General features: G+C 32.6%; 2 protein-coding genes across 4 annotated transcripts in view; one reads left to right on the forward strand and one right to left on the reverse strand.

Annotated features, from left to right (window-relative positions):
- Positions 1 to 671: 671 nt before the first annotated feature.
- On the forward strand, positions 672 to 8,868 carry LOC148611066 (PP2C-like domain-containing protein CG9801). Of its 2 annotated transcripts, none has more exons than XM_088591173.1 (5): positions 672 to 801; positions 3,543 to 3,691; positions 4,335 to 4,460; positions 5,102 to 5,283; positions 5,884 to 8,868. In XM_088591173.1, the coding sequence occupies exons 2-5, from the start codon at positions 3,550 to 3,552 to the stop codon at positions 7,108 to 7,110; spliced, it is 1,677 nt and encodes a 558-aa protein (XP_088447299.1). In that variant the 5' UTR covers positions 672 to 801; positions 3,543 to 3,549; the 3' UTR covers positions 7,111 to 8,868. The 2 variants fall into 2 exon arrangements, with proteins under 2 accessions (XP_088447299.1, XP_088447300.1); XM_088591174.1 differs by having other exon boundaries at positions 784 to 915.
- A 7,634-nt stretch (positions 8,869 to 16,502) lies between these two features.
- LOC148611067 (tyramine beta-hydroxylase-like) overlaps positions 16,503 to 26,486 on the reverse strand; it is a 37,170-nt gene continuing 27,186 nt past the window's right edge. Inside the window, exons 7-9 of one of the 2 annotated variants that reach the window (XM_088591176.1) lie at positions 24,224 to 24,467; positions 22,901 to 22,997; positions 16,503 to 16,604 (exon numbers count right to left, since the gene is read on the reverse strand). In XM_088591176.1, the coding sequence (XP_088447302.1) occupies positions 16,601 to 16,604; positions 22,901 to 22,997; positions 24,224 to 24,467 (345 nt within the window). In that variant the 3' untranslated portion in view covers positions 16,503 to 16,600. Of the gene's footprint in view, positions 16,605 to 19,143; positions 19,734 to 22,900; positions 22,998 to 24,223; positions 24,468 to 26,486 lie in introns of those variants that run through there. The other variant, XM_088591175.1, reaches the window with a different exon arrangement.

The raw sequence follows: 26,486 nt of genomic DNA on the forward strand, positions 1-26,486 counted from the left end.
TATTCATAATTGAATTATAAATATTTGTAATGATGATGTTATTTATAATTAAATTAAAAATATTTTTAATTATTTATAATTATTTATAATTATTTATAATTAAATTATAAATATTTATAATTAAATTATAAATATTTATAATTAAATTATAAATATTTTTAATTATTTATAAATATTTATAAATAGGCATTTTTGTCCACTTGACTCCGATTGAATTATAAATATTTATAATTCATTTATAAATATTTATAATTGCCATATTTATTAATATTTATTATTCAATTATAAATACTAATAAATAATTTATAAATATTTATGAATGAATTATAAGTATTTATAATTATTAATAAATATTAATAAATAGGCATTTTTGTCGACTTTGGCTTGCCATCCTTTTGGTACTGTGCTGATTGTACCTCCTTTATAGGAATTGCCTGGTAATACAAATTACCATGTATTAATATTTTAATATTATTTGACTGTACATTATTAATAATGGTCATATAGAATTAAAATATATCGTACACTTAAAACAATACATGGTTTTGTTTTTCAATGTGCTCCTAGACGGGAGAAATTTAACACAAATTTTATAACAAATGTCAAGGTCGTTATAAGCATTCAACTTTCTAAGTCTCAAAAATGTTTATTTCAGCCAATCTTTTGGTCTTGGTATCAAAGATAACATTGATTGGACAAAAGATCAAATGCACTTCTCGATCATCGAAAAATTAACATAATTTTGTATTACACATCAATGAATCACTTCTTCCAAAACATGTTTCGTCAATTGTAAATCTGGTAGGTTACATTTGTAGCTTTTAGCTTTAACGTTCGAACTCGACCAAATACATCCATGGACAACGATTAACGCAATCACGGTCCTTCACTGAGTTTATTTTTGAGTGTATTTGAGTAAGTAAATATACCAATAAAACCATACATTTGAATATTACTTTGTAAATACGAAAGTAAAGGGCTCATAAACAGATAGGCCTAGACTCCTTACTAATGAAATTGTGAATTTTAACTTAAAGACTTGAAAATATTAAAGACTTTTAGATCTCACCATTTTCAACACAGCCCTGAAAATATTAAAGACTTTTAGATCTCACCATTTTCAACACAGCCCCGTGCAGGTCCGGGTGTCAAAAGAATAGGCCTGCAGCAGCGCTAAGCTTGTCGTAAAAGGCTACTAAATAGTGCTCAGAAACCTAGCCAGAGGCTAGGCGCTCTGCCCACAGACAACTGGGATGTGTGCCCCAGGTGGTGGAATGGGGTACCCCTGGCATGTTACATGCTGGGGTTGTCAGGCTATAATACGGAAAACCTGACCGCAAACCATAGTGGTGCACCGTGTTGGGAAAGATGCCACGTTCCTCGCACGTTAAAGAAACCTGCTGTGGTATTCGATAGGAGTAGGAACCACTGCGCTCCACTACAGGAGGCTAATTTGCCCGACCTTACCCATCCCTCCCTTTTTCTAGTGGCAAACGAAATTTGTTGACCCTACTGTCCTTGTGTCCCATCCCATTTTTCATTTTATCATTATTTCATGTTCATTTTATGATCCATTTCATGTTCATCGTCTGAATATAGCTGAAATATTGCTGCTCGGACGTTAAACCCCAACAATCAATCAATCCTTTTCAACACAGTAGCAATTCTTGCCAAACCTGCTCATCATAATTTTATTCCTCAATGAAATCGTGGTATGACAGCTGATTTTTTGTGAGCAAAATATCAGTAATCTGTTAAACATTTTTTCGTAAATTTTGTGCATGCACTTTTTTCACAGGAGAGGACAGAAATTGGTTGGTTGGAATTATTTACTTGCGAGAAATACTTGTTGGCATGTACAGGTCTTTGAAAATATACACCAGATCCAGTACAAAGTACTGTACAGTGGATTCCACTTCATTGCATATCTTGTTAGTTTTCAATTTTGTTGTAAGGTCACACTTTGAATTTGATTGGTCAATCATAGGAATTTAAATTGGCTGGAAGCCATTTGGAACTATAAATTCCATCTGCCGAGATGAAAAAAATTTCAATCATAAATATCTTCAGATATAGAAATTAATTTTTAAATTAGTGGTGTGTCGATGATTGATAAAAGTCTCAAACCAGTTGGTTGACCATCCAGATGTGATTAATTGATTGAAAATTTCACAATCAGTTAGATGAATTTAGCAAAGTCATTGGTCATCTTTAAATCAACGTTTTTACACACAAAAATGTATATCCCAACATGTATACAAACTTAGACCATAGTTAAGGACAATTTTCATGTTTTTGTACTCTTATGACTTTACAATGTACAAATGTACATGTACTTCTACAAACTGTACATTTTGGAGATACAGTATGCTCGATCTGTTCTATCAATATAACGTCCAAATATATTTGATGTACATAAAAGTATTACACAGTGACCTACATTTTGTACCTGTATATAAGTTAACGAACCATGTTAAATGCACCCATTATAATCTACAATGTATCAGCAAAAATGAAATAAAATTTCAGCAACATGCTTAGTTTCAGAGGGTCAGTTCAGTTCAAAGTCCCATACTGGCGAGAACTTATTACACTGTAAGTCAAATGCCCATTTTAGAAAAATTAGTTGGCAGTTACTTTAACTTTGAGTGAAACTCATCATTAGGACTCAAATACCTACCAAACATTTATTGTGTGACGCAATTGGGGTAATCACAATTTGTGTCTCAATATCTGTAATTACATGTATCTGAATAAAGGCCATGAAGAAATATATGTCTGTCGGCGGTTACTCGACCTACCCTATTTTTTGCCTTGACCCTAAGTTACTTTACCAGCAAACTGAAATTGAAAAAATAAAAATTGTTGATTTCTGTTGGGTTAAAAAGTTCATTACAGCTAAGTCATTCAGGAATTATAAATTTATTGAGTGTTTTCATGTTCGCCAAAAAGTTAGGAGCATTATATTGCTGAAATTTAATAAATGTTGTCATATGAACAGTGTTCCTAATAAATAGACTTATAATAAACACAGATGGGAAAAGTAACCATAAAATTTTACTCTCAAGACTAATGATTTGGTTGAATTAAAGGTGAAACCTGTGCTGAAAAAATGAAATGAAAATGTGTACATACTGAGTATGCTTTTGTTAAGAATATAACCATGAACAGACATAATTTGTTATGGCCTAAGTGACAAGAGTTAGTACCCTGTAAGTTACATGTACATGTACAAAATGTACACAAATGAATAAAATAGTACATGTATAGACTGTACTGTGAGATGTGTGCATGCATTGGAGTAGGTACAAATGTACATATAGTAGATTTAAATGACCAGTCAATTGACTTACATGAAGCTGAAATGGTTTATCAGTGGTCCATGAGTTTGATCCTTGGTGATGATGTTATATTTTTGTGAGGTAAATCATTCTCTCCCATTGCATCAGTTACACATGATTAAGTTGTGAATGATATTAGATTCTTCATGCACCATCCATACGGTATATACATGTAACACATTATATAAATTTTTAATGCAGGAACAAAATGGCCAGTTCTGGCCATGAATGTTACTATGGAAAGAAACCAGATGAAATACCAGTATTAGAATTAGACACATTAGATGATGAAATAATAGCTAGCTATACAGGACCTGATGATGGTTTAGCCTTCCCTGTCAGAGAACAAAGTGAGTAGAAATAAGAAAAGATATGGTGAAATGCTACAAATGCACCAGGGTATAACCTAAACACAGAACAAACTCTTTCATAGGTCACCAAAAGGTCATCAATAAGTGTAAACACAACTTTAAGTAACCTCTGAAAAACTACAATTACATGTGTACTTTGTAAATTTACATGTATACATATGTAGCTACACTTGTCACATGACATGGCATATTGTTGACACATGAAATATATGTTATTTTTGAAAAGGGTTGTGTTTCAAAGACATCAAAATGAAAAAAAAATGTATATTATACATGACTCGTGAGTTCAGCGAACTTAATACTGAAAAAGTATTCTGGAGCTCTGCATTGATAGTACTAACAGTACATGTATATGATTGCTTAGCCAGTTAGACGCAACCCTTATGCCTAAGATTAGCAAAATATTGTTTTACCAAATGAAAACATCATAAATTAAGTTACTTCATGTATACATGTGTATGTATAATTTACATCATGCCAAAAGGCAAAAGGTAGAAAATTTCCAGATTTATTTAAAATATACACATATGATTTGGGCAAAGTTAATTTATTTAGTGGGACTTTGAGAAACCTTAATACATATAGATCTAGTACATTGTATGTGTGGTATGTATTTTTCCAGATGGAAATACAGGATTTAACAATGTTGAAGTTGCTGGTGTGGCAGATTGGAAAAATAAAACTGAAAAAGCATATGGGATTTGTATATCGTTATATGAACAACACCCTGTAAATGGAAAAATGTCAGGTCAGTATATGTTTTAAGCCTCTCTCTATGTTAAAGTAATGAAACACATAACCTAGATATACATGTATGCTTTACCTTTAATTTAGAACAAACATAAACATTAATATAAAGGTAAGATTCTATTCCCCTATCAAAGGGTTCTTTGAAGCATGGTACATGTATATATAAAACATGTAGCACAGTTTTGTGATAATCATTTTACAGGAGGATATTTAAACTTTAACAACATTTGTAAATATGTTAAAATGAGATATGGAATCAGATATTAATCATGAAAATTGCTTTAAATAGATGTGTCTAAGTATATATCCTTAAAATGATGAGGGTACAAAAAGGTAATGTTTTATGACAGACTAGATGGTCAGTTTGTAAAGTGATTATCATTCTGCTATAGCCAGAAATTCTTTTAAGAAACTGATTAAGCTGTTTTTTTTTTCGTATACATAAACATGTATGCTAAATTTAGCTCTCATGTGAACAATAAATTCTCAATATTTAGTTTGAAATTTACTGTACATATTTGGTATTATGTGCTCTGATTACTTGGTATTATGTGCTCTAATTACTGGGTATTATGTGCTCGGATTACTTGGTTTACGTTTTATCAATTTCGTTACAGGCGTTTTATTTATTTTTAACAGGTGACCCAATAGCAGATGCCTTTGCTATATGTGCTAGGAAGAATAACTGTCTCTTACTGATAGCTGATGGTGTTAATTGGGGAGAAAAATCCAGATTAGCTGCTAGATGTGCCCTGTATGGCTGTATGAAGTATCTCAATAAGCAGTTATATGACAAACTGAATCAGCCAAGAAATACAAGGGTAAAATTACATGTTTCACTTCCATTTTATCTCATAGTGTAGTCTATTATTCAGCATACTTGCACGCACATGTGCAAATGCATGTACACACACTTGTACAATATAATGTTAATATACACTATAAGGGTACCGTGGGAAAATATATTTACTTGTGTGTGTATGTAGCAAGGGGATGTGGGAAAATTAGATGCTATCTAACCATATTTCCATACCTGTTAATCTCAGAGAGAGGGTATGTGGGATACCTCCCACATTTCAACTTTTTTATGTACATGTAGGAGGTTTTTTGCTACAAGCTTCTAAGCATTATTTAATATAGAAAAACAAACTTCTGTGCAACTTTTACATTAAACTATGCAGGAGGGTGAACAGGTATGTTTTCCTCGTCCGCATACTGAAGTTAAATCCACTGATTTTGCTTTTTCTTGCAATACATAAACAATGAGAACTAGGTATGTTTTTTAAATATAAGTAGAAATTTAAGTATGCTTAATCTGATTTGGCTATTTTGGCATCTATAGATATTTTTTTGTAAGTTTTGAGCATTTGCAGGCATTTAAATATGCTTAAGAAAAAAAACTTTATACTTGATTATTTCAGGAAGTGATAGAAATACTCAGGAGCTCGTTTGACCAAGCCCATCAAACAATTCTTTCCAATAATGGTGGCCTAACAACAATGTGTGCATGCATGGTTTGTCCAATGAAATCCTCTAGAGAGTTTTCTGTGTGTTGTGTAAATGTTGGTGACAGCTATGGCTACATACTTGGAGAAAAAAGAGGGATACGTGAAATAACTATTGGGTCACATGACATTAGTTCAGAGAGGGACATCAGGGATGCAGGTGGTGCAATAGGACCTGTTCATGGAAATGAACCAGAGCTACAAAACCTTACTTGCTCCCTGACATTCGCAAGTGAAGGTGATATTGTATTTTTAACTACTGATGGCATTTCAGACAATTTTGATCCTGTTGTGACAAAAGTCGCTCTACCTCGCAGGGAAAATGGAGATAACTCACCAACAAGTTCTAGCAGTGAACCCATTATCAAACCTGAAATGGAACCCAGTGAGAGACACATTTATGGAATGAAAGAAATGGAGAGAATCATAAATGAACAAGAATTAGTCACAGAAGAGCAATGTACTGCTCAGAGTTTGTGTGGAATGCTTGTACAACATGTACTTATGTTAACAGACTCAAAACGTAAAGTGCTTGAAAACCCTGCCTTGTATAAACGTAGAAAATTGACTCCAGACCAGAAGAAAAAACGTGACTCAGAAATAATTGAGAAAATGTCAAAAGCTGCAGGCAAACTTGATCATGCTTCAATCGTTGCATATGAAGTTGGTGGTGCAAAAATTGATGACGATAATCTTGAGAATATTCCCATGGTGTCCAGTCCTACAAAATCCTCCTCTAGTTCATCCATTAGCAGTACAACAGACTCAAACAGCAATAGTAACCGTAGACATTCTCACCATGGCTTTTCTAATTCTCATTCTAAACCATCTAGACCTCGCAAGTTATTTTCCCGTTTAAGAAGTCTCAGTGTGACATCTCCACAGTCCCCTCTTAGTCCCACATCTATAGGAAAATTGTCTATATCACCATCAAAATTTTCATTTAAAAGACCTCGATCACGTTCAGGTTCAGAACCCAGCACTCCATCAAGTCCAGGGAGTCTAAGTTTCCTGCCTAAAGATCTGAGATCTCCATCACCGATGAGTCCACAGAGTCCAAGTCAACATTTACCTGCTGCTTCTCCATTAAGGAAGCCTAAGAAGAATACCAGTGTTGTTGTGTCTTATGAGTCTGCTGTATGAATTTTCTTACATCTTTGATCATTTTACATAATAGGTAAACATATTAAGAGGAAGTTTTATTGTTACACCATGAGACTAAGGACTGACATACTTGTTCTTGTCTTGAACATTGAAGAATGATTGTTTGTCAGCATGAGTTCTCACTTGATTTTGTTAAGTTTTTTTTATTTGAAGTAAAATTGTTAATCTTTTAAATTATAAATGGTATAGTGTAAATGTATGAGTTTTCAAGTATTTTGATTTGGATTAAGAGAGTTTGTGAGAACAGGTAAATCTTGCTAAATTCCAATTATAAGATAACTTAAAAAAAAACCCTTTAAAACTAATTGTTTGTCTTCTAAAGTATGTTTTATGAAATATTTTATCTAATTTATTTTTATCATATTTAATTTGACAACAATGTTACAAGTTAGTTGATACATTAATAAGTGCCTCCAACAATCTACCAATCAAACAACAGTTTCATGTCTGTCTGTCTGTTACCTGTAGAGCAAACTGATTTTTGTACATAGTACATGTATGTTATTTAAATGATTGAATGGTTATTATGACTTTTTGTCTTGATATTTCCTACTCTCAAATAAAATCCAGTTAACTTTGGCCAGTTATTATCATACTTCTCACATTTATCATTTGTTTAGTGCAATGAAGCTAAAGAAAAAGAAAATAATTTTCTGCTTTCTTTAAACATATTCATCTGTTTGCCACAAAATATACCTGTTTCAAGTAACACAGTATACTATTTGTCTTATTTTATTCTGGGAAAATACATGGCTGAGGTTGTTCACTTTTGTCTGCTATACAATACACATGTACGATTCAGTAGATTAACATGTTTTATAAAAACACATTTTTGTTAGTGCTAAAAAATATTTTACATGTAGCTTTATAGGATTGAAGTTATGAAATTTATGGGGAAAAAATGGAGAAGCTTTTTAATGTTGCTCATTGAGACATTTTATTGTGTATCTAGTTTTAGTTAGAGATTTTTTTAATTGAAATGCAATAATGACTTCATGAGATTGAATTTAGGTAGTTTGTGTTTTGCTTTTTAGTTTGAATGGTTGTGATTTTATTCTTTGCTTAATGTATGTTCTTATAATTGAAAAGAAATCCTTATTTATGAAATCCTTGTGGTAAAATAAAACTTTCTCATCCTTTACATTGAAGACGTGAATACTTTTCTGACAAAAAAGCAGGTTTTATATACACATACATGTGAACTGCATTATTTGTCAAATTATTTCATGTCAGGAAATCTTAAATTTATGGTGAAAGAACAAGTAATGGTTGGAAGATTTATTTTTGATATATATGATAGGATGGATGCAATACTATTCGAAGTTAACAGTTTGTTTTTAATATGAAAATATACACTTTAAGATAAAGCAGTTTGTATAAACTCAAGAGAGATTTACATGTACATGTATTTTCATTGTGAATAAGGGCAACAACACAATTACAGAATACTTATCCATTTCATAATCAAGTCAAGTCTAAAATAAATCTGGCAAGACATAGTTATCTTGAATGCTATTTTAGTTCAGTTTTTTATTTAAAAAAATCAATATACATGGGAAAAGGGCATTTGTTTTTTTTAATTGGTTCTAATGAAGATGTATACATGTACATCTGGGTTGAAATTTGATTGTTTTTATATATTTTATTATTTTATGTATACATGTATTTATATTCAAGCAAAATTCAGCCTTTTTGCATTGGGAGAAATTAATACATAATAAAAATTAAAATGAAAAATATGCATAATTTTTTTATGCTTCAATCTTCTGTTTCTTTAGATGCAAATCATAGAGTGTCATTTGGATAACAAAAAAAGCGATCTATGACGTCTGTGTTACCATGGATAAGAATGTCACAAATCCAATACTGAACTTTCTATGTTCAGTAAAGTTGATCTGGAAATTTTTGAAATAGACTGATCTTTTACATTCATTTGTTTTAACAAATGTTTAAAATTCATCTGGAGAGACACAGACTTTTTGTAGCACGCTAGACTTCTTAAAATTAGGCTTCTGGAACAGGGTTATGTTGCAACAAGATTGAAAACATCATTACAGAAGTTTTATGGTTGTCATCATGAACTCGCGGGTTGTTAGGGTGTATCTGTCTGCACTATGAGAACTGATTTGTTCAATGTGTCCTAGTTTACCTTTTCCTCTTTCGTCTACCCTGAACTTGACATTTTATGAGCAACTCAGCAGGTGTTTTTGAAGAAGCAGAGGGTGCTTACCCTACCGGTGCACCTGGTCCATGCTCCCAGTTTTTAGTGGAGTCCGAGTTGCTCATTTGCTTTTGTTACTTTGTATGTATGATTTTAGTTACTTTATGTTCTTTGTTTTGTGTGTCTGTTTTCCATGTCAGGTCTTTGTCCTGGATTACATTCTTTTGATTTCTGCTAAAATCTTAGTTCCTTTGATTACCGTTACTCATTCAAAGGGAGGGACTAAATTCTAGGAAGTGTTCATTATCTCTTAATTATTTGCATTTGAAGAAGGTTGTACCATAGAAAATTATCGCAAATCTTGTTTATGCATTTTATGTGCATGTTCTTTTCATATTTTAGTTCTATATATTAACCATATTTATATACGATACTGCTAATTTACTTTTGATATATCATACTTTTTTTCAGAATTAACCAAATTTATCATTGTATGCTTCAGGCTATTTTATACATGCTTTCCTTTTAGTTTGGTGTTATCACAATGCTTCTCAGAGAAGTGAATGTTAATGATAAAAAATCTGACAGTTAATTGCATTACCTCATCGTTAACCTTTAATGTTTCATGGGCCTTATTTTGATATTAATAATCTTAGACAAATAAAGCATGAGATGTTACAATGTAATCTACATTGATTACAGTAGATATATACTTAATTGTTTGCAAGGTAAAAAGCTGTATTTTACATCTTGTCATCCATTTTAAATGCATTTACTATACTACTTCTAATGTATTTATTTTCCCCTTATGTTGTATAGGGTTATTAAATGGTTATTTTCATATTAATCCTGTATTATGTCCAAGTACAGTCCTATTGGGTTGAGATCACTTGTATTGGCCCCAGGCGAAGCCGAGGGCCAATACAAGTGGTCAAAACCCAATACGACTGTACGAGGACATAATACAGGATTAATATGAAAATAACCATTTTATGATCCCTTTATTAAATGATGACTTAAAATAACAGGAGTTATCTGTACAAACCTTTAAATACAGCTCAGTATGACATATTTTCTATAGTCTGTTTCAAACAAAATGGCGGACAAGTTTAACTTTTATACAGGGCCAGAATTAATACAGGGCATGTGCCCTGTATTAAATTAATACAGGGCAATTGCCCTGTATAAATTATGGTTGCTAAAACCTCCTGTTGTATTAAAGGGGCAATTTACATTGTATTTTAAGTCATCAGTTAATAATATTATATATTGCAATATTTTTATTTATATATTTTATTTATTTAGTAAGCTTTTTTTCCTTTAAGTTACCAATTTTTTTGTATATATTGTTTAAATTATTAGTTCTGCTTATTTACATTTACTATTTTTTTCAACTAACATTGCCTAGCCATAGAGAAAATGTCTGAATCACTGCATATTTGGTATGGCAATAATGATATCTTTTTTTATTTTTATGGAGGTATTGTGTACATGCTAAAGTCATACATTGTTGAAAATAAATATTGGGAGGAAATTTGTATTTTCCAATTCCATATACTGGTAGTATTTTATTAAAAGAAATACCATCATAAAATTTCTTGTACAATTATTGTTCAATACCGCAAACTTAATGGCATTTGTTTAAATTGTTTTCTTAAAATAAATTAAATGAAGGTAGGGTACATGTAAATCAGTACAAGGTTCAAAATCATTGTTTGAGAAGAGAAAAACAATGTATAGAAACTATAACAAAACCCATCTTATTTTGATTGACACTGGTGTACATATATATATTCAAAAATTCAATCAGTAGTTTTTCCTAATTTAAGTTATGAGCTGTAGTTCTGAATAAAATATTGACACAATTTGCAATGTAAGTGCACAAATGCTGGCAGCTTAAATCCTGTAAATGCAACATGAATTTGGTATATTTGTAAAAAAACTGAGGTTTGAATGTTGATATGTCTGTAAGAGTGAAATGTGAAAAATCACAAATTATGCTTTAATGACATGGCATCTTTTATGCTAAAATTTCATCCATGACTTTACAAAGATGGAAAGAAGGCTATATTATATAATCACCTTATTTTTAATAACCATGAAATGATCAACCGGGAATGGGGTGAAATTCCCCATTTGTTTGAAAATTTGTTAATTTTGTATAAAATTTGGCAAAAATTTGCAAATTGTAGCCAGGACCCCACTCTCCCTTTTTATGATATTTCTTGAGCCCTCTATTTAAAAATCTTTAGATCTACCCCTGATGATTATACCATGGTTTATATTAGCTCAGATGGAAATAAAATAATTTACTTCAGGAAAATAAGTTTTGTAACCCAACACTTTTATTGATGTTATTATATCTCTACCATCTGATGTTAACATTTTTGTTTTAGTTAAACATGTCTTTTAAACAGGGGTCGTATTAAATGTTATACTAACTCTATGTTATATTATTTCTTGTTATTAAGTATTGGTAATGAATATAAAATTTGATGAGTGGTGTAAAATGACGTAATTCTAGTCTTTTTCTTCAATAAAGAGAATAGTTATAAAAGTGTTTTTATTTATTATGTTACCCTTCTAAAGTCGTCGTTTCGAAAATTTCTCGTCATGCTATTTTAGTAGTCATGGTAACGAGAATGTAGATTGAACCATCTATAGCGTTGGTTTTTATCTTAAATCATAAATAGTAGTCATTGTAGAGTTCAACATAATTATTGTGTCCCACAAAAAATAAATAAATAAATAAATAAATAGATAAAAAAAAACACACACACAAAACATAAAAGTAGAATGACACCACAAGCTATTTAAAATACACTTCTATAAGTTATACTCTCAATTTACAAATCATTTAGTTCCTTTTAAAACAAGACAAGAAAAGTTGTCACAAAACAAAGTTGAGTCCATGAGGTGATAGCTAAATTTTATGTCCATCTAGAAATCGTCCTACTATAGATATTTCATCATTACGTGATGAATGGTAGTATCCCAAGATAAAATATTTCAAGCATTGTTTCGCCTGAATGTAGCTGAAATATTGCTGCTCGGGCGTTAAACCCCAACAATCAATAAATCAATCAAGCGTTGTTCTGTTGCTTTTAATAGCACGGAAGCAAAGTATATATGGATGGAATGGTAATAAGGTAAATCGTTGTTAATGTGAATACATAAAATCGCCAAGGAGGACGCCCTTGTCCTAGAAACCAAAAAGGCAATTTATCTAACAAGAATTACAACCCTCAAGAAATAATTAATATGAATTTAGAATGTTGTTTCCCATCAGTTTGAGGTTTATATAACAATATAAAATCTATTTGACATTTTTTTTCAATTAAAATAATATTGAAACGACGTTTTTAGTCAAAGACCTTTAGAATGTTAAAAGCGGGAAAAAATCCACTTGTTAAATACGATATTTATTTGTACATGTATTCACTTGGAATAAAGACTCCCTGATCACACGTGGTCATGTTAATACTTTTGTCTCTGTATGAATGTTTCTGGTTATTTCCCTTATGTCTTTTCTTTCGAACATCTAGCTTTTGCTGGTAAAAATGCAATAAAAAGGGGCAAAAATATAGGTTTTATATTTTTTATTCTTTATGTTCATCGATAATATGTAACTAAGGAAATGCGAAGTGCTAATTTCTCTACGAATGTTTTGCAATATACAAACGATTTAAATGGTTGGTGTTTTCACAGATACACACTTTTTTAAATTGCTCTGCTACGGTAGGCGTCCTCCCCTATTCTAAAAACATTTACGCAATTTCTCATATGATGTCAAATCCAAGAAAGCTTTCTGTTTAGTGTGAATCATTGTACTTGACGTATGCTCTTGTTTCGTAACTTGGATTGTTGTATTTGTTTTTCACGATTTTCAAGATTTTTAATAAGATAACTCAGACATAATGAATATGTAACATGATAGTATTGTCATATATATACACATAAAACAATACATTCAACATAACGAAATAATAATATAGTATTCACAATAACAATAGAAAATATGATTATGCATGGTTTCAAAATGATGCAGCTATTCTTTTTATAAAAATACAAAGTCGTTTGTAAACCTCAACGTTATAAATTGATAGCAAACCTTCCATTTTAACTTAACTTGGATATTTAATATAGTAATCTGGTAAAATTCTATTTCTCAAACTGACAACTACTTCACTTTGACATATAAATAGCAGATGAAATTCATCACCAATACCATTTTCACACAGAGTACAAAATCTTTCATGTTTAGGAATATTTTTCTACCTCCCTGTTTCTACAGGAATTCTCAATCTACATCCAATGTTTATTATCAGAGGTAGACTTAGAAAATAATAGCAGTGATAAGACCTATACTGCTACCACTCTCTCCGAAGAAGAGATTGTGGAAAACCATAAATCTGTGCTATCCTCTTTTGGTCCGTCTATGTACTGGATTCCGAAATTCCACAAAAATCCATACAAACAACGTTTCATAGATGGATCTGCAAAATGTACCACCAAACCTCTTTCAAAACTTTTAACTTCTATACTCACAACTGTCAAAGAGAGTCTGCAGTCTTACCATAACACTTGTTACTAATAGTGGTATTAATTCAATGTGGATCCTGAAAAATTCGAAAAATCTCTTGGAGACAATCAGTTCAAGACTATTATCAGAATATAATACCATTAAAAGCTATGATTTTTCAACACTGTATACTTCTATTCCCCATACTCAGTTAAAATCCCGACTTAAAAACATTATACATTGTTGTTTTTCCAATAAAAGATGGTACACCTAGATACAAATATATAGTTCTTGGTAAAGCTTCCTCATACTTTGTAAGAAATAATTCCCAATCATCTTCCCAATATACAGAGGAAGATGTTTACAAAATGCTAGAATTTTTAATCGACAACATATTTGTCCAGTGTGGTGAACGTATTTTTCAACAAACGGTCGGCATTCCAATGGGAACAAATTGTGCTCCTTCACTTGCTGACCTATTCCTTCACTCTTATGAGGCTGACTTTATAGCTGATCTGATCAGAAAGAAAGAATATCGTTTGGCTAGATCCTTCAATCTCAGTTTCCACTATATAGATGACGTATTATCTTTAAACAATCCTAATTTCGGGGATTTGACGCATCGCATCAATCCAAAAGAACTTGAGATAAAGGATACTACAGACACTGTGAAGTCAGCCTCATATCTTGACATACACTTAGAAATCGATGGTAAAGGAAAACTATTGACCAAGCTTTACGACAAACGTGATGACTTTTCATTCAGAATTGTCAACTTTCCTTTCATCTGTGGCAACATTCCTTCGGCACCTGCGTATGGAGTGTTCATATCACAACTCATACGTTATACCAGAGCTTGCCGAAACTACGCAGACTTTTTGTATCGCGCTAGAACTCTAACAAATAGGCTTCTGAAATAGGATTATGTTGCTTCAAGATTAAAGTCATCACTACAGAAGTTTTATGGTCGTCATCATGAACTCGTGGATCGTTATCATGGTGTATCCACCTGCACCACGAAAACTGATTTATTCAACGTGTCATAGTTTTCCTTTCCTCGTTTGTCTACCCCGGACTTGACTTTTTTATGAGCAACTCGGCGGGTGTTTCTAGAAAAGCAAAGGACGCTTACCCTATCGGTGCACCTGGTCCATGCTCACAGGTTTTAGTGGAATCCGAGTTGCTCATTTGCTTTTGTTACTTTGTATGCATGATTTTAGTTACTTTATGTTCTTTGTTGTGTATGTCTGTTTTCCATGTCTGGTCTTTGTCCCTGGATTACATTCTTTTGATTACCGCTATAACCTTGGTTCCCTTGATTACTCTTTCAAATTAGAAACTCTAAATTTTGTTAACCATACTCTATTTTTTTCATTCAACCGAATTAAATATTTCTCTAAATCAAATTCATTTTTAAAAGATCATAGTAGATGTTGAAATTTCATTATTCCATCTTGCAATAAAATGATCCGATAAAATCTGCTTAAAATACATCTTATTGTGTATGTCCTGGGTACACTGTGCTTAACATAGAGCTAATGACCGGTAGTTTGTTTCTGTTGACGAATGTGTCGTTGGATCTTGATGGCATTTATAATGTTTCGTTCATATTTCATTCAGGTTTATATTCATATTGTTTAGCTTTCATCTGTTCTTTTTTCCGACGCACTCTGTATGGTTCCGCGTTTTACTCTTTGACCTTAAAGACGCTCAGGACTCCATGGAAACGCAAGTCACCTGATTGCAAATTTGCTTCCCGATTGGCCAAATACTGACAACTAAATGGCGTTCGAAAAAAAAAACTATCGAAAATTGAAATTGCGTTCCATGTGTTATTTCCAAAATGAAATGCAGAAAATTATGTTAAAAGTACAGTTATCTTTTTTTTAATATAGTACTTGTTTCTTCTTTGTCCTCTTTGCCCCTAACTTTCATGTTTATGTATATCGTACTTGCAGTGGGTACCACTGACATCATATTTTCGATTCCATTTGATGATTAAATATATATTCATACATTAAAACAATAAAATTTTATGGTAGCCAGCGTATCACGGATCTCAAACTGAACTAATACTAACATGGGTAATCAGTAGAAGTCCACATTAGAACTGTAACAAACAGATTGCTATTACACATACCATGTTGGAATTCCGTAGTCTTGGGAAACTGTCCAGTCATCCAACAGCACTATGAGCAGTAAGCAAACATTGAGTAAAAGCAGAGTTTTATTAAACACTTGATTGCATTTGTCTAAAACAAGCAATAGTTAAAAATATGATGTAAAAAAGAAAACGTTAAAGTAACCAGATAAACATTCTTGACTCCCCTACGTGTCTGGTATAGTTGGTCTATTCTCCAAGTTCAGGTTCAATCAGATGTGATAATTTTAGTGTTTTACATGTTTCATGTATTTTGGACTAATTCAATGCTTCATTGACTGCATTTTGCATGTCAGTTAAAGAAATGATTCCTTTTTTTTCATTTTACAAAAATTAACAAATGACCTCATAATGCAACTGAAAATGGCCAACGCGTTCTTCCATGGTTTAAATTGGGTCCATGACGTCCATCTGTGTAGGAATCTTTAGATTCGATTACCTATTGTGTGACTCGTTTTTTCATTTATTGTGTCTCTGATGTTTTCAACTTTTGTTAAAGAAATTTTCCGCGTTTGGTACTTCAGTATTCCCGCTTTATGTAAACAGGAAATGATGTTATTCACAGCTGTATTTTGTATTTTGTTGACACCATCCATCCTTTTTCGTTACCATCTAGGTCGCCTGATTAACTAAAATATTTAGTGTATATTTAAGTTAATTTATAAATGATATTTGAGACAATTGTCTGAAAAAAATTATTTCATAACAATATCAGGATAAAAAGTATTGACAGAATTAATTATTTAACCATTATTTCACAACAGAAAACACATTTACTAAATATCATGACAAAGACAAACCTTTGTAATGGAATTGTTACCAGGCTACACAAACCGACGGCAAAAAATAATCGTGAAAAAGAGCATTGGCCAATAATTACCACCCGGAAGTTGTGCCAAGGCCTCTGGGTAAACTGAAAACGCAAGGCCAGGAACTACCTAAAGATAATACATCACGTTGTTATCTGCAACAAATTCAATTGGCTTTAAGTCCAAAAATAAAAAAAAAATAAAAACGGGGAAAAAAAAAATATAGTGAACATTGATATCTAAGTTATTTCAGTGTTTGACTCAATTCGCCATATTTGCTTTTTAAAATAATTTTATCAACTGATGATTAATAAGTGTGATTGATTAATTTGTACTTTTTTTAAGAACCGGGCGTCAGTAGAAGAAAAAAATGAAAACATAAAATGTTCATATTACAATTATCTGCCCATAAAGGTTATTTAAACTGCATTACTGTCATTTGTGATATTGTCTCTTAAAAAAAAAGAATGTCATAATAGGTTTTAAAACTCACACATTCAGAAAGGTGGATGTTTTTGTTGTAGTTTGATTGCAGATGTTTTTAAATGAAATTTATTCACATAGTTTAAAGAGTAAAGAAGGGAATAAAGATTCTTGCGTTAATCGAAAGAATATAATCCAGGGACAAATACCAGACATGGAAAACAGACAAACACAACAAATAAACTTAAGTAACTAAAATGATACACAAAAGTAACATAAGTAAATGAGCAACTCGGACTCCACTAAAAACTGGGAGCATGGACCGAGTGCACCGGTAGGGTAAGTGTTCTCTGTTTTTCTAGAAACACCCGCCGAGTTGCTCATAAAAAGTCAAGTCCGGGGTAGAGGAAAGAGAAAAGGAAAACTATGACACGTTGAACAAATCAGTCCTCATGGTACAAATGGATACACCGTATATAACTGTCCGTGAGTTCATCATGACAACCATAAAACGTTTGTAGTAATTACTTCAATCTTGTAGCAATATGACCCTGTTCAAGAAGCCTAATTGTAAGATGTCTAGCACGATACATACAGCTCGAGCTCTGTATAAACATCATACACATGTGCTGAACGGTTGTTGGCGGTATATATAGTGAGTGTTGAGCGTCAGATGCTGTTCAGAACTTGGATTCTTCAAGAACAGGCTGTGACCTGACAAAATAATTGTTTGTGCTTGTCTTCTTTTGTTCGCTACGAGATTTGTTTTAGACGTTTTGACTTCAATGATTTTTATATAGTTCACATGATCAAACGTGTTTTCTTGAACGGGCATATATACAGTAATAATTGTTTTGTCTACACGCAGATATAAGTCTCCTTTAGAGGTTTAACTGTCTTAATTTAAGTGTCAGTATTTGTAAGAATCAGGCAGTCGCTGAAACGTGGTTTAAAAAAAAACCCAACATTTTGATAGTGTAATTTGACTATTTGCACGATAAGAATCAAGAGCAAAAACAAGATTTTCCATATCATGTTGGTGCATTGAAATATAATTTTATTGAAATGCACTGTAAATGAACATTTAAAGGACAGATAACTCAAAAACCTAATTTTTCTAACATTCTTTTGAAAAAATTACGACTAACACAATGATGCAGAGATAAAAAAAATGTCTTTTCAAGTAGAGAAAGCATCCTTGAGTGAAATAATATTGTCAGATCGGTAGGGTTTTGAGATGCATTTTTCTGATTTTTCCCATTTTGCATAAATTTTACAAATACTCACACCTAAGTGTTAATTTAGGTAATTGAAGTTGTAAACATCAATTGTTGTCATCGCAAAACACTGTTTGTAAACCCCGACCTTACGACCCAATTTATACCAGTAACTTTACTGCTACAACACTCTCAAAGGAAGAGATAGTTGAAAACCATAAATCCGTGATATCCACTTTTGGTCCCCTTCTAAAGACGATGATCTTGATATACCGTACATGTATTAGATTCAAAACTCAACAGAAATTCATTCAAACAACGTTTCATAGCTAAAAATTCTAAAAGTGTTCACCCTTGAAAATTCAAATAGCACCCCAGCAAACTAGAAAAATTAGTTAGCATCTTTTTACTTTAAAATAATAGCTTCACATTTGTAACATTACCTACCATAAAATAAGTAAAATAGCATCACTTTAACATAATGCTAAAAGACCCTGGGAGAACACTGGAGACCCATTTTATTTCTCGGAGAGGCTTGAGTACTGTACAATCAACTTCTATTGCAATTGGTATATAGTGTATAATGTGTAGTGTACGTGCATGTATTGAGTTAATTAAAACATATCCTTATGGTCATCATGTACGTAGATAATAGGCCAAATGGTTTGAGTTAACTATGGATATTAGTTGTCATGGTGATAAATGGAAAAGTCTGCTAATGCAATCTAATTTTATCAGAACATATGCATATTTGTAAGCGAGAAAGATCAATATAGTAATTTAATTTTAGAGTGTGTTCATTATAATTACAATAAACAAAATAAATGACACGTAAATTTTGTAAGCCGAATTAACAGGGTAACAGTCACGTAATATAGTAAAGGGTGGGAATCTTGCTGACAATTTATGCACCATGAAGTCTCCCAGATCCCCACGTAGACATTCGTGCTTTCTAAGTTCTTTTACCCTTTCTGTGCAATTATGCGAACAAGTGTTGTCACAGTTCATAGTAAGCTCAAGCACTATATATCCCAGGTATTCGTTACTAAGAGACATAAAATTCCTCCAATTACACCCGTTTACTATTCCACCAAATTGAGGCAAATATCGTTTACATTTTTCGACAGTTTTCCACGTTGTACAATACGGCAGTTTTATTTTCTGTACAGGGTAATACGTGATGAAACCGTAGCACATCTCATCGGACGTTCCCTCGCCGAAATATGCAGTTGTATTTGACGAAGCGGACGAGTATGAGCATGTTGTTTTGATTTCATCGCCAGGTTTTACCTCAATAGGCGGGTCAAATCTAAAAACATAATAAGGGACAAATACAGTTTTTTTTAAACAACAGTTCGATGCAATGGTATACTAATTACCACTTTGATCAGGTTAGGAATATCAAAGATTTTCCATATTTACTGAAAAAAACTAAATTTTCTACATAAAAACAAGAATCCCTTCAGCACCCGCGTATGGAGTGTTCATATCACAACTCATACGTTATACCAGAGCTTGCCGAAACTACGCAGACTTTTTGTATCGCGCTAGAACTCTAACAAATAGGCTTCTGAAATAGGGTTATATTGCTGCAAGATTGAAGTCATCACTACAGAAGTTTTATGGTCGTCATCATGAACTCGTGAATCGTTATCATGGTGTATCCATCTGCACCACGAAAACTGATTTATTCAACGGGTCATAGTTTTCCTTTCCTCAATTGTCTACCCCGGACTTGACTTTTTATGAGCAACTGGGCGGGTGTTTCTAGAAAAGCAAAGGACGCTTACCCTACCGGTGCACCTGGTCCATGCTCCCAGTTTTTAGTGGAGTCCGAGTTGCTCATTTGCTTTTGTTACTTTGTATGTATGATTTTAGTTACTGTATGTTCTTTGTTGAGTATGTCTGTTTTCCATGTCGGGTCTTTGTCCCTGGATTACATTCTTTTGATTACCGCTATAACATTGGTTCCCTTGATTACTCTTTCAAATGGGTACATATATTATATAAGGTAGGAAAACGTTTGAAATGATATCTTTTACGGCAAACCAAGATTCCTTTAGGTATAATATTAAAATTGAAATATGAAATGATCTGTCATGAGACAGTACGACTAACCAATAACATTGCCGGTTTTATAACTCCTTAACCTTTTAGAGTTAAACGAATATACCTATTCGACAATTTTTATAGCTGATCTGATTAGAAAGAAGGAATTTCGTTTGGCTATAGATCCTTCAATCTCAGTTTCCGCTATATAGATGACGTATTATCTTTAAACAATCCTAATTTCGGGGATTTGATACATCGCATCAACCCAAAAGAACTAGAGATAAAGGATACTACAGACACTGTGAAGTCAGCCTCATATCTTGACTTACACTTAGAAATCGATGGTAGAGGAAAACTATTGACCAAACTTTACGACAAACGTGATGACTTTTCATTCAGAATTGTCAACTTTCCTTTCATCTGTGGCAACATCCCTTCGGCTCCTGCGTATGGAGTGTTCATATCACAACTTATACGTTATGCCAGAGCTTGCCGAAACTACGCAGACTTTTTATCGCGCTAGAACTCTAACAAATAGGCTTCTGAAACAGGGTTATGTTGCTACAAGATTGAAGTCATCACTACAGAAGTTTTATGGTGTATCCATCAGCACCATGAAAACTGATTTATTCTACGGATCATAGTTTTCCTTTCCTCGTTTGTCTACCCCGGACTTGACTTTTTATGAGCAACTGGGCGGGTGTTTCTAGAAAAGCAGAGGACGCTTATCCTATCGGTGCACATGGTCCATGTTCCCAGTGTTTAGTGGAGTTCGAGTTGCTCATTTACTTTTGTTAATTTGTAGGTATAATTTTAGTTACTTTATGTTCTTTGTTGAGTATGTCTGTTTTCCATGTCTGGTATTTGTCCCTGGATTACATTCTTTTGATTACCGCTATAACCTTGGTGTCCTTGATTTCTCTTCCTTATAAGACTTAAAGCTTTCTGTTTTCATTTTGTTGCTTTGTTTAGCATATGACTATCCAGCATTGAACTACGTTTAGCAGATGAGTTTGTGTAGAAATATAAATATTTTTGTGACATTAATTTGCAACAGTAGTTGACTCAAGCTGTGCTCTTTCATCAATATAAGTCATCATAATTTGATACTTGGTAACCTCATTGATTAACTATCAAAACAATATTTCAATATTTACCCTACTATCATTAAAACATTAAAAACAACTACACGGTGAATTTTTTCTGAAAATTTGTCTATTGATTCGCATATGAATAGTTCATATAACATCATTTTTGTACGAAAATATGATGTTTTTGCAAAATAGAGGTTTTTTCAATAGCTGAAAATTATCCCTTTTTTGTTATTTTGGTAAATTAAAAGTCCGGTATCTCTTCTACAAAATGGAAAGAATAAAATGCGATATTAAATCTGATATATTAGTCCTTTTAAATTGTATTTGACTTAATATTGAGTTATTTATTTAAATATATTGTCAAAATGACTCTAAATTACCAGATATGGTTCAGTTTTGCCAATGATTCAGATTTAAAAAAATAGCAATATTTAAGTGTTCATTGTTAAAAATCTGCACGGTGAATTTTCTTTAAAATTTTACAAATGATGCGCCACAGTCAGTGTAATATCATGTACAAATTCTGGGGGTACCCCAGGTTTACTACATTAAAGAAACACAACCACACAAAAAGTAATTGCAAAGAATTTTTTATGTGATCCCTTATTCGTGTCACATCGTCCATTCATTTTTTACCTTTCATTAAAAGGGACGGTTATAGCCTTATAAAACTAGTTTAACACCACAACAGATTTCATACGACACAGGGACACATTAATGACAAACATGGTGATTGTCATTAATGTGCCTTGTCTCGTTACATTACTGTTTTTAGTTTGATTTTGAAAAATTGTCATCGTTAAGTTACCGTGGATTTTATTACTTTGTTGTCGGGCCTTCCAGAGCTTACTGTACAGTGTGTTTACAGTTATCGAAGACCTTTTGGTGATCTCTGAAGGCATTTTCTATTTTGTATTTAGGTTATACGCAGATGCATTCGTTATGTTTATCCATATCCGTTTTTTTCCTATGGTGTAATATTACAAATCTCTACCCGTTCAAGAAAATATATACAACAACCGAATCTTAAAGAATTTGCGATATCGATATCGCACCATGAGACAATGTAATATCAACAAGTGATATAAAAATTACGCCCGGCTGTTGGCGATTGGCTGTTATGTGATTGTGTAGCATTGTCTATAAAAATCTGATTGATCGACAGCGATGTTGTAACGTTTTTTACGTTCTTCTCTCAAAATAACTTCTACTGATACACATGGACATCATGCGATATTCAACTTTCACTCGTTTTGCAACCTATAATAATTAAGCTTGTATAGCTAAACTCTGTTCTATAACCATTGACTTATTGTATACATATACTTACTTGTAAAAAATTGGTTTATCATACTGATATTTCTCGTCATTGGTTATGTCTCTTACTTTTTTGTTACCACGAAAAATTTCTATTCTCTGACTTACTCCTGTAATAAATTAAAGAAAATTTTCAATTCTCCCAAATAATAAAATTAATAGTACAAAAGTTTATCTCAAATCAAACTTAATACGGAGCAAGTTAGTTTCTTTGCAATTTATGTTAACGAAAAAGTAATCAAGGGAACCAAGGTTACAGCAGTAATCAAACGAATGTAATCCAGGGACGAAGACCAGACATGGAAAACATACACAGCAGAGAACATAAAGTAACTAAAATCATAAATACAAAGTAACAAAATCAAATGAGCAACTCGAACTCCACTAAAAACTGGGAGCATGGACCATGTGCACCGGTAGGTGAAATGTTTTATCCATCATTTCTGCTAGATGTCAAGTATTTAAAATATTGTTCATACCTGTGCACCAGACCCATGCTCATAGTGTTTAACAGTGTCCGGATTGCTCATTTATCTATTTGTGTGTCTGTTATTTCAGGTTATTTTATATTCTTTGATAAATGTCTATTTTATTTTTTTTGTCTGGGTGTTGTCACTCAATTGTGTTCTTCTTGATTAACGTTATTACTTGTTTTCCCACCTATAATAAAGGTATGTTTGCCCAAAGAAACTTTTGTTTTCTATTTTTCCTCGTTCATTTTCAGTTTTTGTATAAAGAAAAGTATTCATTAATTAGCTTCAGCTACTCAAGGGCATGTAAGCCTCTTCACTTTACTCCGTGGTTTCACGAAAATGGGTACAACCTAAGGTTCAAATGCATGAAAACTTTGTCATTTACAGAGCGCTGATTTCAGAATTAAAAGTCAAACATCTTTTTGTGTAAATATAACGATAAAAATGAAAAATATATATGAAGATTTTGCTTTTTTAATGCAGCGTTCTGAGATCCAGGAAGTATGATTGTTTAAATAATAAATTCAGATGGATCTACGGATTTCAATACGTTCTACATAAACAATTCCAATAAGGAAGATGACACTAGAACACGATTTACATACCCTATATGCAAAAGGTAAATTAGAATATAATTTATACTATGAGAAAGGCTTCAAAAATTGTGCCAAAAATTGAAATGTGCCGAATTGACCTGTATTTGGTAACGTGACCAACATACAATTTCTGTGATTTCCATTTATACACCATGTTATAGGAGAGATTATTCTACAACAAAAATAGGTATAACGAAGTGGATATCTGGTGTCTCTATACCGTTCCCATCTTTTTTGAAGGTTTACACAATATATTTATTTTGATACCTTTATAGTGCATATGATTAACAGCTCTGGTAATGAAAACACTTTCTGGAAACATGGCTTTAGTGCAATCACTAGAGCAGGTAGAATGAAAATCTATATTAGGAAGACCAGGTGGAATCTCCAAATACTCCTGTCCGAACACCACCATTCCTGCATCATAAGGTCGTATTTTATTTGTATAATACATCTCTAGTCCAGACGAGTCTGTAAGGCCTTGAACATTGTCCCTATTATTCCAGTGTATCTGAAAGAAGTAGACAGAAAAACTAATCTATAATCGAAAAAACATATAAATTATTATTTTTTTACTTTGTTTAAATAAGAAAACTCCCGCTTCATATGTACCTGGTTTAGGAGGAGTTGAAACATATGAAGCTATTAATATGGATTTTCTCCGTTTGGAGTGCTCTGACTGTAATTGTGTTCCTTCATGCACATCTACATATGATGCAAAGCCTTCCTATATAATTACATAAAAGACTCTTGAATGGTGAAGGAGCAGTTGTATTTGAAATTTTTAAAAAGTAAAACCCTTGATTTTTATTTTTTTAAATTGGAGTCATCCAAAAGTAATTATTTTCTTTCATATACATCGACATACGTTTCCAAACCTTCCAATAAAATTTCATCAAATTCCCTTGGGGTTTAGGGGGAAACACGCTTGTGAGGCTGTAGCATGTAAAACACACAATTTCGATCATCTCCCTTTGGAACCTGAAATAGTTATTATGTTACTTCATGCACATCTACATATCATTCCCAACCTTCCATTAACATTTCATCAAAATCCCTGGAGAGGTTAAGGAGGATTTGCCCTTACAAAGAAGGTGGACAGACTGACGGACAGTCACTCAGACGGACAGATAGACGTAGTGATATATATATATCCCTTTAATCTTTGTTTGTGGGGTATAATGAAGTGAGTGAATGTAAAGAACTTAATTGTAACAGCATAAATATAACATCGTTTTGTCATTACCAGAGTGTCGCCGTTCTCATACCAAAATGCCTTTTCTTTTTCGGAAATAAAAACAATTACAGTGAATTTATCTGACAGAAAAAATCTAGAAGATACGTGAATTCCTTCATAAATTTGTGTAATAACTTTATTTTTCTTTATTGTTTAGTTCAGTTTATTTTCTTTTGTATTCATGTAAACAAATTTGCATGTTTAACATTAATTATAAGGATATAACGATGTTAGAACTGGTCGTTCCCTCCGCGGGACTCGAACTAGATGTCACAGCGGTTCGAGTACCGCGGAGAAAACGACCAAAAAAATTTGCATCGCAAATTTGACAGTTCTAACATCGTTTGGAATTTTTCAGACCTTTCTATACGTTTACATATCTTCCCTGTATCAATTTGATCCGATGGAGCAGTGTAGCGAATAGAGTCGTCACATTCTGATACGTTTGTATAATATTGATTTGTTGTGACATGCACCATTAACTTGATCCTCTATCCTACATAATAATATCTAAATGAACTGTCTCGTACTACCATACATCGTGTACTAAGTTACAGCCCTAGATTAATCCTATGAGGAGGAATGACCCGGCCAGCGAAAGCTATATTTTTATATAGCCTAGCTGGTCGAGTGGTCTAGGAGCGGTGTTGCCATAGATGTCACAGCGGTACGAGTTCGAGTCACACGGAGGGAACGACCAAAACTTTGCATCGCAAATTTGACAGTTCTAATATCGTTGGGAATTTTTCAGATATATATATATATAATTAATCATACGGGGTGATGGATCGTTAAAAACGATGCGAAACATAACAATTAAATAAACGTCTAAATATGTTTAACATCACCAGAAGATTGTAAAATTTAAATAGAATATTTCGGATAACAGATATCCTTCTTCAGCATAAAACTTATAAAACTATATGAGCATAAAACTCATAAAACTTCACGTGCATAAAACTCACAAAACTTCACGAGCATAAAACTCACAAAGTTCAAGATCAAAACAGATTCAGAAGCTGAATCACGTACGCTGTGGGTGATTGTACCTTTATCAAAGGCTCACATAAGCAACTTATAAGGAGCCTGCTTGAAAATAACAAAGAGGGTCTTTTTATCAAAGTTACAATTAAATGTGGAAAACAATTTAAAAAATTTTGTGGAGTCCGAGTTGCTTATTTGCTTTTGTTTATTTTCATTTTTTTTTTGTTTTTGTTTATTTCATGTTCCTTGTTGTGTGTGTCTGTTTTCCCTGCCTGGTCTTCATCATTGGGTCATATTCTTTTGATTTCG

Source organism: Perna viridis, chromosome 7 (genome assembly GCF_037379345.1).
Source record: "Perna viridis isolate PV_CMFRI_1.1 ecotype Kerala chromosome 7, ASM3737934v1, whole genome shotgun sequence".
NCBI lineage: Eukaryota > Metazoa > Mollusca > Bivalvia > Mytilida > Mytilidae > Perna > Perna viridis.